General features: G+C 45.5%; 1 protein-coding gene across 1 annotated transcript in view; it reads right to left on the bottom strand.

The window, feature by feature from the left end:
- LOC129863309 (protein furry homolog) overlaps window positions 1–20206 on the bottom strand; it is a 186423-nt gene that overhangs the window by 3113 nt on the left and 163104 nt on the right. The window contains exons 54-60 of the mRNA XM_055935200.1: window positions 12556–12760; window positions 12234–12383; window positions 8776–8874; window positions 6170–6253; window positions 1888–1905; window positions 859–969; window positions 77–300 (exon numbers count right to left, since the gene is read on the bottom strand). Of these exons, the coding sequence (XP_055791175.1) occupies window positions 77–300; window positions 859–969; window positions 1888–1905; window positions 6170–6253; window positions 8776–8874; window positions 12234–12383; window positions 12556–12760 (891 nt within the window). The remainder of the gene's footprint in view (window positions 1–76; window positions 301–858; window positions 970–1887; window positions 1906–6169; window positions 6254–8775; window positions 8875–12233; window positions 12384–12555; window positions 12761–20206) is intronic.

Genomic DNA, 20206 nt, shown 5'->3' with positions numbered 1-20206 from the left:
TGTGTGTGTGAATATGTGAGTGAGTGAGTGAGTGAGTGAGTGAGTGAGTGTGTGTGTGAATGTATTTGTATCTCACCTGCACTCGTGGATGTAGCGTATGGCCTTGCTGAACTCCTGGTTGTTGAGGCACTCCAGGATGGCTTGTACGGCTGCCTCGGAGGAGCTGAAGCTGGGCAGGGCGGCAGAGGCCTGGGTCTGGGTGTGGGCCAGGTGTGTGTGTTCCAGGTTGCTAGCCACCGCTGCCTCTGCTGCTCTTAGACTGGTCTTCAGGTCACTCAGCTCTCGAGACATGTTTAGCAGCTACAGAGGGGAGAGAGGAAGGGAGAGGGGGAGGGAGGGATGGAGAGGTGGAGGGAGGGAGAAGGGGAGAAGGGGAGCGAGAGAGATGGAGAGGTGGAGAGAGAGGAAGGGAGGCAGGGATAGAGAGGGAGGGAGGCAGGGAGAGAGGGAGGGAGAGATGGAGGGAGGGATGGGAGAGTGAGGGAGGGGATAGAGAGGGGGCGAGAGGGAGGGAGAGACAGGGGAGAGGGAGGGGGGACATGAGAGATGGAGAGATGGAGATATGGATAGAGGGGCAAGGAAGAGAAGAGGGAGGGAGGGAGGGAGGGAGGGAGGGAGGGAGGGAGATGAGTGTGTGCCCATATTTATTACTTTTGTGAGAAAAAAAATCAACAGATCAACGTAAAGAGAGGAAGAAATGCAAAAAAACTAAAATAATCTCTTGATTCACCTTCAACAGGTACCCAACAGCTAAAAAAGCTGACTAACAAAATACATTGAGTCTGTGTGTTAGTCTGTCTGTTTATAGAATTGTCTCTGGGTCGCTTTTGAAGCATCCAATCGCAGTCCTTCTCTTACCTCAGGCACAGCGCTGACAGCGTGGACCTGTCCAATCAGCTTGCAGTAGGACTGGAAGAGGAGGAGCAGCTGGAAGTGAAGCTTGTAGAGACGCTGACACAGCTCCAGTTGCTGAGAGGAGAGAGAGGACGGATTTAGACAGTACAGTACAGTACAATACAGTACAGGACACATATATAATCCTCTACCTGAGCCATCTTATCAATTCATACACAGTATTGTTGTGTTGGTTATATTGGCCGCAGTAGAATCAGCAGTTAATGAAAAGGAACACTAAAGGGTGAAGTGAGAAAACATAGTAGATCATAGTAGATCCTATTAAATCATAGTAGATCATAGTAGATCCTATTAAATCATAGTAGATCCTATTAAATCATAGTAGATAATATTAAATCATAGTAGATCCTATTAAATCATAGTAGATCATATTAAATAATAGTAGATCCTATTAAATCATAGTAGATCATATTAAATAAGAGTAGATCATAGTAGATCATAATAAATCATAGTAGATCATATTAAATCATAGTAGATCCTATTAAATAATAGTAGATCCTATTAAATCATAGTAGATCATAATAAATCATAGTAGATCATAGTAGATCCTATTAAATAATAGTAGATCATAGTAGATCATTGTAGATCCTATTAAATCATAGTAGATCATAGTAAATCATAGTAGATCCTATTAAATCATAGTAGATCATAGTAGATCCTATTAAATCATAGTAGATCATATTAAATCATAGTAGATCATAGTAAATCATAGTAGATCATAGTAGATCCTATTAAATAATAGTAGATCATAGTAGATCATATTAAATCATAGTAGATCATAGTAGATCATAATAAATCATAGTAGATCATATTAAATCATTGTAGATCATAGTAGATCCTATTAAATCATAGTAGATCATAGTAGATCCTACTAAATCATAGTAGATCATAGTAAATCATAGTAGATTATAGTAGATAGGACTTAGTAAAGGACTTAGTAAAAGACAGTAAAGGACTTAGTAAAGGACTTACTGCCAGAGATTCCATTTGCTACACAGCGAGAGAGCATGTTACGAGGCGAAAGAGAGAGAGGGAGGCGAGAAACACACATCAATCAAACACATGCAGTAGAGTAGAGTAGAGTAGAGCACATCATAGTATAGCATAGTGCATAGTATAGTGCATTGTAGCATAGTGGGTAGTATAGTATAGTGTGTAGTAGAGTATAGTATATAATATAATATAGTGTTGTGTATAGTATAGTATAGCATAGCATAGTATGTAGAATAATATAGTGTGCAGTAGAGTATAGGGCATATCATAGTGTATAGCATAGTGTATTATATAGTATAGTGCAGTGTATTGTATATTGTATAGTATAGTGCAGTGTATAGTATAGCGCGGTGTATAGTATAGCGTATAGTGTATGGTGTATAATATAGTATAGTGCATAGTACAGTGCAGTGTGTAGTATAGTATTGTGTATAGTATAGTATATGGTATAGTATGTAATGTAGTAGTGTGTGCAGTTGAGTATGGTGATTGGTATACTGTATAGTATAGTACAGTGTATAGTATAGTACACATTATAGCATAGTGTATACTATGGTGCATAGTATAGTACAGTGTGTGGTGGAGTATAGTGCAGTACAGTATAGCACAGTGTAGGATAGTATGTAGTATAGTGTATAGTGTAGTATAGTGTGCAGTAGAGTAAAGTGTGTAGTATCGTGTGCAGTATAGTAAAGTGTGTAGTAGGGTATAGTGTATAGTATAGTATAGTATCGTGAGCAGTAGAGCATAATGCATGGCATAGTGTGTAGTAGGGTAGACTATATTATAGTGTATAATATAGATGGTGTATAGTATAGTGTAGTTGGTGGTGTATAGTATATCATGTAGTGGCGTATAGTGTATAGTCTAGTGTGTAGTACCAGTGTGTAGTACTATACACACTATACTATACTCCAACACACACTGTACCACACTATACACCATAGTCAGTAGTATAGGGTATAGTATAGTACAGTGTGTGGTAGAGTATAGTATAGAGTATGTATAGTATTGAATATAGTATAGTGTGTAGTATGTTATAGTGTATGGCATAGTGTGTAGTATAGTGTATAGTATATTATATTGTATAGTGTAGTATAGTGTATAGCATGGTGTGTAGTGTGGTGTATAGTATAATGTACATTAAAGTGTTGTGTATAGCATATAGTATAGTGTATATTATGTGATGTAGTATAGTGTGTGGTAGAGTATAGTGTATAGTATAGTGCACAGTATAATGTGTAGTAGAGTACGGTGTATAGTGTACATTGTTGTGTATATTATAGTATATATATAGTATATAGAGTATAGTGTATATTATAGTATGTAGTATACTGTATAGTATAGTGTATAGTGTATATTATAGTGTATAGTGTGTTGTCAAGTATAGCGTGTAGCATAGTATAGCGTGGAGTATGGTGTACAGTGTAGCATAGTGTATGGTATAGTGTATGGTATAGTATATTGTATAGTGTAGTGTATAGTATATCGTATAGTATATTGTATGGTATAGTGATGTGTAGAGTATAGTGTATAGTATAGTGTACATTATGGTGTATGGTAGAGTATAGCGTATAGTGTACAGTGCTGTGTATAGTATAGTATATAGTATAGTGCATAGTATAGTGTATATTATAGTATGTTGTATACTGTATAGTATAGGGTATAGTGTGTTGTCGATTATAGTGGGTAGCATAGTATAGTGTGGAGTATGGTGTATAGTGTAGCATAGTGTATAGTATAGTGTATGCTATAGTGTATAGTGTAGTGTATAGTATATTGTATAGTGACGTGTAGAGTATCGTGTGTAGTAGAGGACAGTGTATAGTATAGTGTGTAGTATACTGTAGTGTGGTGTATAGTATAGTACATAGTGGTGTGTATAGTATATAGTATATTGCATAGTATAGTGTATCGTGCAATATATAGTATAGTGTATAGTATATGATAGTGTAGTGCATATTATAGTATATAGTATAGTGTGGTGCATAGTGTAGTAGATAGTATAGTGTATAGTATTGTATATAGTAAAGTGTATAGTATAGTATAGTATACAGTATCGTGTATAGTATAGTGTATGGTGTGGTATATAGTATAGTATATGGTATAGTGTATAGTACAGTGCATAGTATAGTGTAGCATATAGTATAGGGTATAGTATCGTATAGTGTGTCTTGTATAGTGTACAGTATATAGTATAGCGTTGTATATAGTATAGTATATAGTATAGTGATGTATATAGTATATAGTATAGTGTACATTGTATTATATAGTATAGTATTAGGTATAGTGGGGTGTATAGTATTGTGCATAGCATAGTGAAGGTTATAGTATATAATATAGTGTATGGTATAGTGTATATTATATAGTACAGTGTATATGGTATAGTGTGTAGTATAGTATATAGTATAGCATGGTATGGTGTGTAGTATAGTGTACAGTATGGTATATAGTATGGTGTGGTGTATAGTATATAGGGGTGTATGGTATAGTATATAGTATGGTATTGTATATGGTATCGTGTATAGTGTAGTGTATAGTATATAGTATATTGTATACTGTGGTATATAGTATATGGTACAGTGTATAATATAGTATATAGTATAGTGCATAGTATAGTGTACAGTATAGTATATAGTATAGTGTATAGTGTAGTATATAGTATGGTGCATAGTATTGTATATAGTATAGTGTATAGTATACAGTGCCGTATATAGTATAGTGTATGGTGTATAGTATAGTGTGCCGTATAGTGTGTGGTAGTGTATGGTATAGTGTATAGTGTGGTGAATAGTATAGAGTGTAGTATAATGTGATGTGTAGTATAGTGTATAGTATAGTGTATAGTGTGTAGTGTAGTATAGTGTATAGTATAGTGTGTAGTGTAGTATAGTGTATATTATAGTGTATAGTGTGTAGTGTAGTATAGTGTATAGTGCAGTGTATAGTATAGTGCGTAGTGTAGTATAGTGTATAGTACAGTGTATAGTATAGTGTATAGTATAGTGTGTAGTGTAATATAGTGTATAGTACAGTGTATAGTATAGTGTATAGTATAGTGTGTAGTGTAGTATAGTACAGTGTATAGTATAGTGTAGAGTGCAGTGTATAGTACAGTGTATAGTTTAGTGTATAGTACAGTGTATAGTATAGTGTATGGTACAGTGTATAGTACAGTGTATAGTATAGTGTAGAGTACAGTGCATAGTATAGTGTAGAGTACAGTGTATAGTATAGTGTATAGTACAGTGCATAGTATAGTGTATAGTACAGTGTATAGTATAGTGTATAGCACAGTGTATAGTATGGTGTATAGTATAGTGTGTAGTGTAGTATAGTGTATAGTACAGTGTATAGTACAGTGTATAGTACAGTGTGTAGTGTAGTATAGTGTATAGTACAGTGTATAGTATAGTGTATAGTATAGCGTGTAGTGTAGTATAGTGTATAGTACAGTGTACAGTACAGTATAGTACAGTACAGTGTAGAGTACCGTGTATAGTATAGTGTATAGTACAGTGTATAGTATAGTGTATAGTCCAGTGTATAGCACAGTGTATAGTACAGTGTATAGTACAGTGTATAGTATAGTGTATAGTACAGTGTATAGTATAGTGTATAGTACAGTGTATAGTATAGTGTATAGTATAGCGTGTAGTGTAGTATAGTGTATAGTACAGTGTATAGTACAGTGTAGAGTACAGTGTATAGTATAGTGTATAGTACAGTGTATAGTATAGTGTATAGTACATTGTATAGCACAGTGTATAGTACAGTGTATAGTACAGTGTATAGTATAGTGTATAGTACAGTGTATAGTATAGTGTGTTGTAGAGTATGGTGTGTTGTATATGGTATAGTGTATAGTATAGTGTATAGTATAGTGCACAGCATAGTGTATATTGTATAGTATATAGTATAGTGTTTTGTAGAGTAAGGTATTGTGTGTGGTGTATAGTGTAGTGTGTAGGAGAGTATAGCATAGTGTGTAGCATGTTATATAGTATATTGTGTAGTATAGTATAGTGTATAGTATAGTGTATAGTATAGTATAGTGTGTGGTGTATGGTGTGTAGTAGAGTATAGTATAGTGTATAGTATAGTGTATTGTCCCCCTACACAAGGACATCAAATACACCTAGAGAAAGAGGGAGAGTGAGAGAGGAATAGTGTATAGTGTATATTAGTGTGTAATCACTTTATGCTTTTAAACTACAGTGAGACAGGTGTGTGTTGTCAAGGGGACTTAATGATTCCTTACCTTCTCCTCTGAGTCTCCTGGCTGACAGGTAATCACGCCATCGCCAGGGCACCTGGGAAACGTGTCCTTACAGTTCCTCAGCCACTGGAAATGAAGAAGAGAAAGTGAAAGGGAGGGGGAGAGAGAGAGAGAGGGGAAGAGAGAGAACAGGAGTGTTACTGATCAGGGCTTGTTAGACTGGGCTAGTGGGTCAAAATCTCAACTAACAGATTGTAGCGTACATTCTAGGCTTTTCTGTCAAGTACAACCGTAAACGCTACAGTGTCTCCTTATCATAGGGTTATCTGTAGCACCTTGGGTTTGAGAAAAGAGCTTTACAGATCAAAGTCATGACCTTTATGGGTAGTAGTGTCTTAAAGGGATACTTCAGGATTTTGGCAATGAGGCCCGTTACAGTGCGTTAAGAAACGTTTTCAGATCCCCTGACTTTTTCCACATTTTGTTACGTTACAGCCTTATTCTAAAATATATATATATTTTAAATCCTTATCAATTTACACACAGTACCCCATAATGACAAAGCAAAAACTGGTGTTTAGACATTTTTGCAAATGTATTAAAAATAAAAAACAGAAATACCTTATTTAAATAAGTATTCAGACCCTTTGCTATGGGACTCAACATTGAGCTTAGATCTTTCTACCACTTGATTGGAGTCCACCTGTGGTAAATTCAACTGATTGGGCATGATTTGGAAAGGCACACATCTGTCTATATCAGGTCCCACAGTTGACAGTGCATGTCAAAGCAAAAACCAAGCCATGAGGTTGAAGGAACTGTCCGTAGAGCTCTGAGACAGGATTGTGTTGATGCAAAGATCTGGGGAAGGGTACTACAACATTTCTGCAGCATTGAAGGTCCCCAAAATCACAGTGGCCTCCATTCTTAAATGGAAGAAGTTTGGAATAACCAAAACTCTTCCTAGAGCTGGCCGGCTGGCCAAACTGAGATATCGGGGTAGAAGGGCCTTGGTCAAGGAGGTGACCAAGAACCCAATGGTCACTCTGACAGAGCTCCAGAGTTCCTCTGTGGAGATGGGAGAACCTTCCAGAAGGACAACCATCTCTGCAGCACTCTACCAATCATGCCTTTATGGTAAAGTGGCCAGACGGAAGCCACTCCTCAGTAAAAGGAACATGACAGCCCGCTTGGAGTTTGCCATAAGGCACCTAAAGACTCTCAGACCATGAGAAACAAGACTCTCTGGTTTGATGAAACCAAGATTTAACTCTTTGGCCTGAATGCCAAGCGTCACGTCTGGAGGAAACCTGGCACCATCCCTATGGTGAAGCATGGTGGTGGCAGCATCATGCTGTGGGGATGTTTTTCAGCGGCAGGGACTGGGAGACTAGTCAGGATGAGCGGAGCAAAGTACAGAGAGATCGTTGATGAAAACCTGCTCCAGAGCGCTCAGGACCTCAGACTGGGGCGAAGGTTCACCTTCCAACAGGACAACAACCCTAAGCACACAGCCAAGACAACGCAGGAGTGGCTTCGGGACAAGTCTCTGAATGTCCTTGAGTGGCCCAGTCAGAGCCCGGACTTGAACCTGATCGAACGTACCTCTGGAGAGATCTGAAAATAGCTGTGCAGCGATGCTCCCCACCCAACCTGACAGAGCTTGAGAGGATCTGCAGAGAAGAATGGGAGAAACTCTGCAAATACAGGTGTCCCAAGCTCGTAGCATCATACCCAAGAAGACTCAAAGCTGTAATTGCTGCACAAGACACTTCAACAAAGTACTGAGTAAAGGGTCTGAATACTTATGTGAATGTGATAATTCAGTTTTAGAATTTTTATAAATTTGCCAAAATATCTAATAACCTGTTGTTGCTTTGCCATTATGGGGTATTGTGTGTAGATTGATGAGGGGGGGAAATTATGTAATCAATTTTAGAATAAGGTTGTAACGTAAAACTGTGGAAAAAGTCAAGGGGTCTGAATACTTTCCTATCTATTTCCCCAGAGTCAGATGAACTTGTGGATACCATTTTAATGTCTCTGTGTGTAGTATGAAGGAAGTTACAGGTAGTTTCATGAGCCAATGCTAACTAGCGTTAGCACAATGACTGGAAGTCTATGGGTATCTACTAGCATTAGCATAAAAATTGCCTCCACAAGTTCATCTGACTCTGGGGAATTATATAAAGGTTCTCATTGCCAGATCAATCAAAGTCAGTATCGGTATGGGTTGTAATGTCTTAACAGCTCAAAGTCCGTATCGTTATGGGTTGTAATGTCTTAACAGCTCAAAGTCAGTATCGGTATGGGTTGTAATGTCTTAACAGCTCAAAGTCCGTATCGTTATGGGTTGTAATGTCTTAACAGCTCAAAGTCCGTATCGTTATGGGTTGTAATGTCTTAACAGCTCAAAGTCCGTATCGTTATGGGTTGTAATGTCTTAACAGCTCAAAGTCAGTATCGTTATGGGTTGTAATGTCTTAACAGCTCAAAGTCCGTATCGTTATGGGTTGTAATGTCTTAACAGCTCAAAGTCAGTATCGGTATGGGTTGTAATGTCTTAACAGCTCAAAGTCAGTATCGGTATGGGTTGTAATGTCTTAACAGCTCAAAGTCAGTATCGGTATGGGTAGTTGGTGTCTTACTGAGACAGCGGCCTCTTCTCTGTTGTTGTAGGTGTCCAGATACTCCTGCAGCTCCAACACACTGAACTTCATCTTCTCTAGTAAACCATAGGAAATGATCTGTAGTGAGGGAACAGAAGAGGAGAGGAGGAGGATAGGAGAGGAGAGGAGAAGGATAGGAGAGGCGGGAGGAGAGGAGAGCAGAGGAGAAAGAGGGGAGAGAAGGATAGGAGAGGTAGGAGGAGAGGAGAGGAGAAAGAGGGGTGAGAAGGAGAGGAGAGGAAGGAGGAGAGCAGAGGCGGGAGAGGAGAAGGAGAGGGATAGGAAAGGAGAGGAGGAGAGGATAGGAGAGGAGAAGGATAGGAGAGTCGAGAGGAGAGGAGGAGAGGTGGGAGGAGAGGAGAGGAGAAGGATAGGAGAGGAGGAGAGGAGAAGCATAGGAGAGGAGAGGTGAGGAGAAGAGGAGAAGGATAGGAGAAGGAGAGGATAGGAGAGGAGGATAGAGGCGGGAGGAGAGGAGAAGGAGAAAGAGAGGTGTAAGATGCAGGAGGAGAGGCGGGAGGAGAGGAGAAGGAGAAAGAGAGGTGTAAGATGCAGGAGGAGAGGCGGGAGGAGAGGAGAAGGAGAAAGAGAGGTGTAAGATGCAGGAGGAGAGGCGGGAGGAGAGGAGAAGGAGAAAGAGAGGTGTAAGATGCAGGAGGAGAGGCGGGAGGAGAGGAGAAGGAGAAAGAGAGGTGTAAGATGCAGGAGGAGAGGCGGGAGGAGAGGAGAAGGAGAAAGAGAGATGTAAGATGCAGGAGGAGAGGCGGGAGGGAAAGAGTTAAATATATAAGAAGTTGTTCACCTATCAGCTAGAGTTCTCACCAAACCAAAAGTTAGACTTAAATACCAATACCAGGTGTAGTATCAGGATTCTCCATACCGTCACCATACTCAATACCAAAACAATACCGTGGCAAAAGAGAAGGCATTAACCAGAGTCAGAGAACGGCAGTTGATGCAGACAGATACAATTTTGTGTTCAATATCATTAGATTTTTTTTTAAATGACACAAAAAGAAAATCTGACAGCCATGTATGCATTAATGAATAAATTATATAATCATACAATTAATTTGACTTTGTTTTTAACAATCTAACTACATAACAACATAATAGTAATCCTTTTATAGATAGAGGCGTTGTCATGCCCTCTTCACGACTGTGTGTGTGGGCCAGGAAAATTCCGTAGTGATGTGGACACTGAGGAACTTGAAGCTCTCGACCCGCTCCACTACAGCCCCTTCGATGTGGTTGGGGGCGTGCCCTAACACTTAAAAGTTATAGCCTGTATGGACTTTGTTTTGCGAACAAGAAAAACGTGCCGTGTAGCATTTCTCAAATGTGGGGCTCTAACATGATCCAGCCCAGACTCCCAGTCTAGACTCCCAGCCCAGACTCCCAGCCCAGACTCCCAATCCAGACTCCCAGCCCAGACTTCCAGTGCAGACTCCCAATCCAGACTCCCAGCCCAGACTCCCAATCCAGACTCCCAGTGCAGACTCCCAGCCCAGACTCCCAATCCAGACTCCCAGTGTAGACTCCCAGCCCAGACTCCCAATCCAGACTCCCAGCGCAGACTCCCAGCCCAGACTCCCAATCCAGACTCCCAGCCCAGACTCCCAATCCAGACTCCCATCCCAGACTCCCAGTGCAGACTCCCAGCCCAGACTCCCATCCAGACTTCCAGCGCAGACACCCAGCCCAGACTCCCAGCCCAGACTCCCAGCCCAGACTCCCAGCCCAGACTCCCAATCCAGACTCCCAGCCCAGACTTCCAGTGCAGACTCCCAATCCAGACTCCCAGCCCAGACTCCCAATCCAGACTCCCAGTGCAGACTCCCAGCCCAGACTCCCAATCCAGACTCCCAGTGTAGACTCCCAGCCCAGACTCCCAATCCAGACTCCCAGCGCAGACTCCCAGCCCAGACTCCCAATCCAGACTCCCAGCCCAGACTCCCAATCCAGACTCCCAATCCAGACTCCCATCCCAGACTCCCAGTGCAGACTCCCAGCCCAGACTCCCATCCAGACTTCCAGCGCAGACACCCAGCCCAGACTCCCAGCCCAGACTCCCAGCCCAGACTCCCAGCCCAGACTCCCAGCGCAGACTCCCAGCCCAGACTCCCAATCCAGACTCCCAGCGCAGACTCCCAGCCCAGACTCCCATCCAGACTTCCAGTCCAAACTAGCAGTGGGTAAGTGGAGCTAACATGATGCAGCCCAGACTCCCAGCCCAGACTCCCAGCCCAGACTCCCAGCCAGACTCCCAGACTCCCAGCCAGACTTCCAGCCAGACTCCCAGCCAGACTTCCAGTGGGTAAGTGGAGCAGACAGGGTGCAGCCCAGACTCCCAGCCCAGACTCCCAGACTCCCAGTGTAGACTCCCAGCCAGACTTCCAGCCCAGACTCCCAGCCCAGACTCCCAGCCAGACTTCCAGCCCAGACTCCCAGCCAGACTCCCAGCCAGACTTCCAGCCCAGACTCCCAGCCCAGACTCCCAGCCAGACTCCCAGCCCAGACTCCCAGCCAGACTCCCAGTGGGTAAGTGGAGCAGACAGGGTGCAGCCCAGACTCCCAGCCCAGACTCCCAGACTCCCAGCCCAGACTCCCAGACAGACTCCCAGCCCAGACTCCCAGCGCAGACTCCCAGCCCAGACTCCCAGCCCAGACTCCCAGACTCCCAGCCCAGACTCCCAGACTCTCAGCCAGACTCCCAGCCCAGACTCCCAGCCCAGACTCCCAGCCCAGACTCCCAGCCCAGACTCCCAGCCAGACTCCCAGCCCAGACTCCCAGCCAGACTTCCAGCCCAGACTCCCAGCCAGACTCCCAGCCAGACTTCCAGCCCAGACTCCCAGCCCAGACTCCCAGCCAGACTCCCAGCCCAGACTCCCAGCCAGACTCCCAGTGGGTAAGTGGAGCAGACAGGGTGCAGCCCAGACTCCCAGCCCAGACTCCCAGACTCCCAGCCCAGACTCCCAGACTCCCAGCCAGACTCCCAGCCCAGACTCCCAGCGCAGACTCCCAGCCCAGACTCCCAGCCCAGACTCCCAGACTCCCAGCCCAGACTCCCAGCCCAGACTCCCAGCCCAGACTCCCAGACTCCCAGCCCAGACTCCCAGACCCCCAGCCAGACTTCCAGTGGGTAAGTGGAGCAGACTGTGTGCTATAATGGGGGTAGGCATGCTGTGCTGATAAAGGCTTGATCCATGGGACATTTGACAGAAGAACTGAAAGTAACAAATTATAGTACGAAAAAGTACAGACGTTTTGGTATACCGTGCAACACTAGTACCAACTCAAACCTAAAAGTTTGACATTACTTACTGATTACAATCAATGGACATTATTGTTTGATGATTCTATGAAAACACCAAATAAATTGCTATATTTTCAGTCATACAAATGCTATGGTTTGAGTCGAGTCAGCCCTACTCACCGTATCAGCGTCTACGTAGAGCGTGGGGCAGTCGGAACACGTTGTCAACATATCAGATGACCTCACAAACTTTGACCCGATGCCCCTCAGGCCGTCTCCTAGGTAACCAGCGGCGTCACTGGTCAGGGAACAGAACTTAGTCTGGATGTTCTGAGAAGAGAGAGAGAGAGAAAGAGGAGGAGACATTTAATGTTATATAAAACAGTTACACCAATGACGTCACGCCCAATGACTGTTACACCCAATGACTGCATAGAACTTTCCAGAGTTTGGATCAGTTGATTTATTGATTGACTGACTGATCGATCGACTGATTGATTACCTGGAAGAGCGATGAGAAGACGTGGAAAGTATAGACGGCACAGGATCCGTCTGAGTCGGTTACCAGCTGGTTGATATGGCAACGCCATGCCTCCTCTGCGTCGTCACAAACAGTGGGCTGGAACGCAGCCAAGATGGCGGAGAAGAACGGTGAGGGGGGAGGAGGAAAACCAAGGTCCTCTAGATCATCCACGTCATCACGGAGACTGTCAACACAGCAACGGGAGAGACAAGAATTGGACAGGTACACAGTAAGTTAGACATTGATATAGGAGGGATACCACCCTGGTATCACAGACCCAGCTATGTGTGTGTGTGTTCCAGTACCTGGGCAGACAGCTCTATAGGTTTCTGGTTGCTGTGTGTGTGTGTGTTCCAGTACCTGGGCAGACAGCTCTATAGGTTTCTGGTTGCTGTGTGTGTGTGTGTTCCAGTACCTGGGCAGACAGCTAGCAGGGCTCTATAGGTTTCTGGTTGCTGTGTGTGTGTGTGTTCCAGTACCTGGGCAGACAGCTAACAGGCCTCTATAGGTTTCTGGTTGCTATGTGTGTGTGTGTTCCAGTACCTGGGCAGACAGCTCTATAGGTTTCTGGTTGCTATGTGTGTGTGTGTTCCAGTACCTGGGCAGACAGCTCTATAGGTTTCTGGTTGCTATGTGTGTGTGTGTTCCAGTACCTGGGCAGACAGCTAACAGGGCTCTATAGGTTTCTGGTTGCTATGTGTGTGTGTGTTCCAGTACCTGGGCAGACAGCTAACAGGCCTCTATAGGTTTCTGGTTGCTATGTGTGTGTGTGTTCCAGTACCTGGGCAGACAGCTAGCAGGGCTCTATAGGTTTCTGGTTGCTGTGTGTGTGTGTGTTCCAGTACCTGGGCAGACAGCTAGCAGGGCTCTATAGGTTTCTGGTTGCTATGTGTGTGTGTGTTCCAGTACCTGGGCAGACAGCTAGCAGGGCTCTATAGGTTTCTGGTTGCTGTGTGTGTGTGTGTTCCAGTACCTGGGTAGACAGCTAGCAGGGCTCTATAGGTTTCTGGTTGCTATGTGTGTGTGTGTTCCAGTACCTGGGTAGACAGCTAGCAGGGCTCTATAGGTTTCTGGTTGCTGTGTGTGTGTGTGTTCCAGTACCTGGGCAGACAGCTAACAGGGCTCTATAGGTTTCTGGTTGCTATGTGTGTGTGTGTTCCAGTACCTGGGCAGACAGCTAACAGGCCTCTATAGGTTTCTGGTTGCTATGTGTGTGTGTGTTCCAGTACCTGGGCAGACAGCTAGCAGGGCTCTATAGGTTTCTGGTTGCTGTGTGTGTGTGTGTTCCAGTACCTGGGCAGACAGCTAGCAGGGCTCTATAGGTTTCTGGTTGCTATGTGTGTGTGTGTTCCAGTACCTGGGCAGACAGCTAGCAGGGCTCTATAGGTTTCTGGTTGCTGTGTGTGTGTGTGTTCCAGTACCTGGGCAGACAGCTCTATAGGTTTCTGGTTGCTATGTGTGTGTGTGTTCCAGTACCTGGGCAGACAGCTAACAGGGCTCTATAGGTTTCTGGTTGCTATGTGTGTGTGTGTTCCAGTACCTGGGCAGACAGCTAACAGGCCTCTATAGGTTTCTGGTTGCTATGTGTGTGTGTGTTCCAGTACCTGGGCAGACAGCTAGCAGGGCTCTATAGGTTTCTGGTTGCTGTGTGTGTGTGTGTTCCAGTACCTGGGCAGACAGCTAGCAGGGCTCTATAGGTTTCTGGTTGCTATGTGTGTGTGTGTTCCAGTACCTGGGCAGACAGCTAGCAGGGCTCTATAGGTTTCTGGTTGCTGTGTGTGTGTGTGTTCCAGTACCTGGGTAGACAGCTAGCAGGGCTCTATAGGTTTCTGGTTGCTATGTGTGTGTGTGTTCCAGTACCTGGGTAGACAGCTAGCAGGGCTCTATAGGTTTCTGGTTGCTGTGTGTGTGTGTGTTCCAGTACCTGGGCAGACAGCTAACAGGGCTCTATAGGTTTCTGGTTGCTATGTGTGTGTGTGTTCCAGTACCTGGGCAGACAGCTAACAGGCCTCTATAGGTTTCTGGTTGCTATGTGTGTGTGTGTTCCAGTACCTGGGCAGACAGCTAGCAGGGCTCTATAGGTTTCTGGTTGCTGTGTGTGTGTGTGTTCCAGTACCTGGGCAGACAGCTAGCAGGGCTCTATAGGTTTCTGGTTGCTATGTGTGTGTGTGTTCCAGTACCTGGGCAGACAGCTAGCAGGGCTCTATAGGTTTCTGGTTGCTGTGTGTGTGTGTGTTCCAGTACCTGGGTAGACAGCTAGCAGGGCTCTATAGGTTTCTGGTTGCTATGTGTGTGTGTGTTCCAGTACCTGGGTAGACAGCTAGCAGGGCTCTATAGGTTTCTGGTTGCTGTGTGTGTGTGTGTTCCAGTACCTGGGCAGACAGCTAGCAGGGCTCTATAGGTTTCTGGTTGCTGTGTGTGTGTGTGTTCCAGTACCTGGGCAGACAGCTCTATAGGTTTCTGGTTGCTATGTGTGTGTGTGTTCCAGTACCTGGGTAGACAGCTAGCAGGGCTCTATAGGTTTCTGGTTGCTGTGTGTGTGTGTGTTCCAGTACCTGGGCAGACAGCTAGCAGGGCTCTATAGGTTTCTGGTTGCTGTGTGTGTGTGTGTTCCAGTACCTGGGCAGACAGCTCTATAGGTTTCTGGTTGCTATGTGTGTGTGTGTTCCAGTACCTGGGCAGACAGCTCTATAGGTTTCTGGTTGCTATGTGTGTGTGTGTTCCAGTACCTGGGCAGACAGCTAGCAGGGCTCTATAGGTTTCTGGTTGCTGTGTGTGTGTGTGTTCCAGTACCTGGGCAGACAGCTAGCAGGGCTCTATAGGTTTCTGGTTGCTGTGTGTGTGTGTGTTCCAGTACCTGGGCAGACAGCTAGCAGGGCTCTATAGGTTTCTGGTTGCTGTGTGTGTGTGTGTTCCAGTACCTGGGCAGACAGCTCTATAGGTTTCTGGTTGCTATGTGTGTGTGTGTTCCAGTACCTGGGCAGACAGCTAGCAGGGCTCTATAGGTTTCTGGTTGCTGTGTGTGTGTGTGTTCCAGTACCTGGGCAGACAGCTAGCAGGGCTCTATAGGTTTCTGGTTGCTGTGTGTGTGTGTGTTCCAGTACCTGGGCAGACAGCTAGCAGGGCTCTATAGGTTTCTGGTTGCTATGTGTGTGTGTGTTCCAGTACCTGGGCAGACAGCTAGCAGGGCTCTATAGGTTTCTGGTTGCTGTGTGTGTGTGTGTTCCAGTACCTGGGCAGACAGCTCTATAGGTTTCTGGTTGCTATGTGTGTGTGTGTTCCAGTACCTGGGCAGACAGCTAGCAGGGCTCTATAGGTTTCTGGTTGCTATGTGTGTGTGTGTTCCAGTACCTGGGCAGACAGCTAGCAGGGCTCTATAGGTTTCTGGTTGCTGTGTGTGTGTGTGTTCCAGTACCTGGGCAGACAGCTAGCAGGGCTCTATAGGTTTCTGGTTGCTGTGTGTGTGTGTGTTCCAGTACCTGGGCAGACAGCTAGCAGGGCTCTATAGGTTTCTGGTTGCTATGTGTGTGTGTGTTCCAGTACCTGGGCAGACAGCTAGCAGGGCTCTATAGGTTTCTGGTTGCTGTGTGTGTGTGTGTTCCAGTACCTGGGCAGACAGCTCTATAGGTTTCTGGTTGCTATGTGTGTGTGTGTTCCAGTACCTGGGTAGACAGCTCTATAGGTTTCTGGTTGCTATGTGTGTGTGTGTTCCAGTACCTGGGCAGACAGCTCTATAGGTTTCTGGTTGCTATGTGTGTGTGTGTTCCAGTACCTGGGTAGACAGCTCTATAGGTTTCTGGTTGCTATGTGTGTGTGTGTTCCAGTACCTGGGCAGACAGCTCTATAGGTTTCTGGTTGCTATGTGTGTGTGTGTTCCAGTACCTGGGCAGACAGCTCTATAGGTTTCTGGTTGCTATGTGTGTGTGTGTTCCAGTACCTGGGCAGACAGCTAGCAGGGCTCTATAGGTTTCTGGTTGCTATGTGTGTGTGTGTTCCAGTACCTGGGCAGACAGCTAGCAGGGCTCTATAGGTTTCTGGTTGCTGTGTGTGTGTGTGTTCCAGTACCTGGGCAGACAGCTCTATAGGTTTCTGGTTGCTATGTGTGTGTGTGTTCCAGTACCTGGGTAGACAGCTCTATAGGTTTCTGGTTGCTATGTGTGTGTGTGTTCCAGTACCTGGGCAGACAGCTCTATAGGTTTCTGGTTGCTATGTGTGTGTGTGTTCCAGTACCTGGGTAGACAGCTAACATGGCTCTATAGGTTTCTGGTTGCTATGTGTGTGTGTGTTCCAGTACCTGGGCAGACAGCTAACATGGCTCTATAGGTTTCTGGTTGCTATGTGTGTGTGTGTTCCAGTACCTGGGCAGACAGCTAACATGGCTCTATAGGTTTCTGGTTGCTATGTGTGTGTGTGTTCCAGTACCTGGGCAGACAGCTAGCAGGGCTCTATAGGTTTCTGGTTGCTGTGTGTGTGTGTGTTCCAGTACCTGGGCAGACAGCTAACAGGGCTCTATAGGTTTCTGGTTGCTGTGTGTGTGTGTGTTCCAGTACCTGGGCAGACAGCTAACAGGGCTCTATAGGTTTCTGGTTGCTGTGTGTGTGTGTGTTCCAGTACCTGGGCAGACAGCTAACAGGGCTCTATAGGTTTCTGGTTGCTATGTGTGTGTGTGTTCCAGTACCTGGGCAGACAGCTAGCAGGGCTCTATAGGTTTCTGGTTGCTATGTGTGTGTGTGTTCCAGTACCTGGGCAGACAGCTCTATAGGTTTCTGGTTGCTACGTGTGTGTGTGTTCCAGTACCTGGGCAGACAGCTAGCAGGGCTCTATAGGTTTCTGGTTGCTATGTGTGTGTGTGTTCCAGTACCTGGGCAGACAGCTAGCAGGGCTCTATAGGTTTCTGGTTGCTATGTGTGTGTGTGTTCCAGTACCTGGGCAGACAGCTAGCAGGGCTCTATAGGTTTCTGGTTGCTATGTGTGTGTGTGTTCCAGTACCTGGGCAGACAGCTAGCAGGGCTCTATAGGTTTCTGGTTGCTATGTGTGTGTGTGTTCCAGTACCTGGGTAGACAGCTAGCAGGGCTCTATAGGTTTCTGGTTGCTATGTGTGTGTGTGTTCCAGTACCTGGGCAGACAGCTAGCAGGGCTCTATAGGTTTCTGGTTGCTATGTGTGTGTGTGTTCCAGTACCTGGGCAGACAGCTAGCAGGGCTCTATAGGTTTCTGGTTGCTATGTGTGTGTGTGTTCCAGTACCTGGGCAGACAGCTAGCAGGGCTCTATAGGTTTCTGGTTGCTATGTGTGTGTGTGTTCCAGTACCTGGGCAGACAGCTAGCAGGGCTCTATAGGTTTCTGGTTGCTGTGTGTGTGTGTGTTCCAGTACCTGGGCAGACAGCTCTATAGGTTTCTGGTTGCTATGTGTGTGTGTGTTCCAGTACCTGGGCAGACAGCTAGCAGGGCTCTATAGGTTTCTGGTTGCTATGTGTGTGTGTGTTCCAGTACCTGGGCAGACAGCTAGCAGGGCTCTATAGGTTTCTGGTTGCTGTGTGTGTGTGTGTTCCAGTACCTGGGCAGACAGCTCTATAGGTTTCTGGTTGCTATGTGTGTGTGTGTTCCAGTACCTGGGCAGACAGCTAGCAGGGCTCTATAGGTTTCTGGTTGCTGTGTGTGTGTGTGTTCCAGTACCTGGGCAGACAGCTCTATAGGTTTCTGGTTGCTATGTGTGTGTGTGTTCCAGTACCTGGGTAGACAGCTAGCAGGGCTCTATAGGTTTCTGGTTGCTGTGTGTGTGTGTGTTCCAGTACCTGGGCAGACAGCTAGCAGGGCTCTATAGGTTTCTGGTTGCTGTGTGTGTGTGTGTTCCAGTACCTGGGCAGACAGCTAGCAGGGCTCTATAGGTTTCTGGTTGCTATGTGTGTGTGTGTTCCAGTACCTGGGCAGACAGCTAGCAGGGCTCTATAGGTTTCTGGTTGCTGTGTGTGTGTGTGTTCCAGTACCTGGGCAGACAGCTCTATAGGTTTCTGGTTGCTATGTGTGTGTGTGTTCCAGTACCTGGGCAGACAGCTAGCAGGGCTCTATAGGTTTCTGGTTGCTATGTGTGTGTGTGTTCCAGTACCTGGGCAGACAGCTAGCAGGGCTCTATAGGTTTCTGGTTGCTGTGTGTGTGTGTGTTCCAGTACCTGGGCAGACAGCTAGCAGGGCTCTATAGGTTTCTGGTTGCTGTGTGTGTGTGTGTTCCAGTACCTGGGCAGACAGCTAGCAGGGCTCTATAGGTTTCTGGTTGCTATGTGTGTGTGTGTTCCAGTACCTGGGCAGACAGCTAGCAGGGCTCTATAGGTTTCTGGTTGCTGTGTGTGTGTGTGTTCCAGTACCTGGGCAGACAGCTCTATAGGTTTCTGGTTGCTATGTGTGTGTGTGTTCCAGTACCTGGGTAGACAGCTCTATAGGTTTCTGGTTGCTATGTGTGTGTGTGTTCCAGTACCTGGGCAGACAGCTCTATAGGTTTCTGGTTGCTATGTGTGTGTGTGTTCCAGTACCTGGGTAGACAGCTCTATAGGTTTCTGGTTGCTATGTGTGTGTGTGTTCCAGTACCTGGGCAGACAGCTCTATAGGTTTCTGGTTGCTATGTGTGTGTGTGTTCCAGTACCTGGGCAGACAGCTCTATAGGTTTCTGGTTGCTATGTGTGTGTGTGTTCCAGTACCTGGGCAGACAGCTAGCAGGGCTCTATAGGTTTCTGGTTGCTATGTGTGTGTGTGTTCCAGTACCTGGGCAGACAGCTAGCAGGGCTCTATAGGTTTCTGGTTGCTGTGTGTGTGTGTGTTCCAGTACCTGGGCAGACAGCTCTATAGGTTTCTGGTTTTTTATTTTTTTTATTTTTATTTCACCTTTATTTAACCAGGTAGGCTAGTTGAGAACAAGTTCTCATTTGCAACTGCGACCTGGCCAAGATAAAGCATAGCAGTGTGAACAGACAACACAGAGTTACACATGGAGTAAACAATAAACAAGTCAATAACATGGTAGAAAAAAGAGAATCTATATACAATGTGTGCAAAAGGCATGAGGTAGGCAAAAAATCGAATAATTACAATTTAGCAGATTAACACTGGAGTGATAAATCATCAGATGAACATGTGCAAGAAGAGATACTGGTGTGCAAAAGAGCAGAAAAGTAAATAAATAAAAGCAGTATGGGGGGTGAGGTAGGTAAATTGGGTGGGTAGTTTACAGATGGACTATGTACAGCTGCAGTGATCGGTTAGCTGCTCGGATAGCAGATTTTTAAAGTTGTTGAGGGAGATAAAAGTCTCCAACTTCAGAGATTTTTGCAATTCGTTCCAGTCGCAGGCAGCAGAGAACTGGAAGGAAAGGCGTCCAAATGAGGTTTTAGCTTTAGGGATGATCAGTGAGATACACCTGCTGGAGCGCGTGCTGCGGGTGGGTGTAGCCATCGTGACCAGTGAACTGAGATAAGGCGGCACTTTACCTAGCATAGCCTTGTAGATGACCTGGAGCCAGTGGGTCTGACGACGAACATGTAGCGAGGGCCAGCCGACTAGGGCATACAGGTTGCAGTGGTGGGTCGTATAAGGTGCTTTAGTAACAAAACGAATGGCACTGTGATAAACTGCGTCCAGTT

This window comes from Salvelinus fontinalis, chromosome 10 (genome assembly GCF_029448725.1).
Source record: "Salvelinus fontinalis isolate EN_2023a chromosome 10, ASM2944872v1, whole genome shotgun sequence".
Classification (NCBI taxonomy): domain Eukaryota; kingdom Metazoa; phylum Chordata; class Actinopteri; order Salmoniformes; family Salmonidae; genus Salvelinus; species Salvelinus fontinalis.
This window is presented reverse-complemented; position numbering and strand designations above follow the sequence as displayed.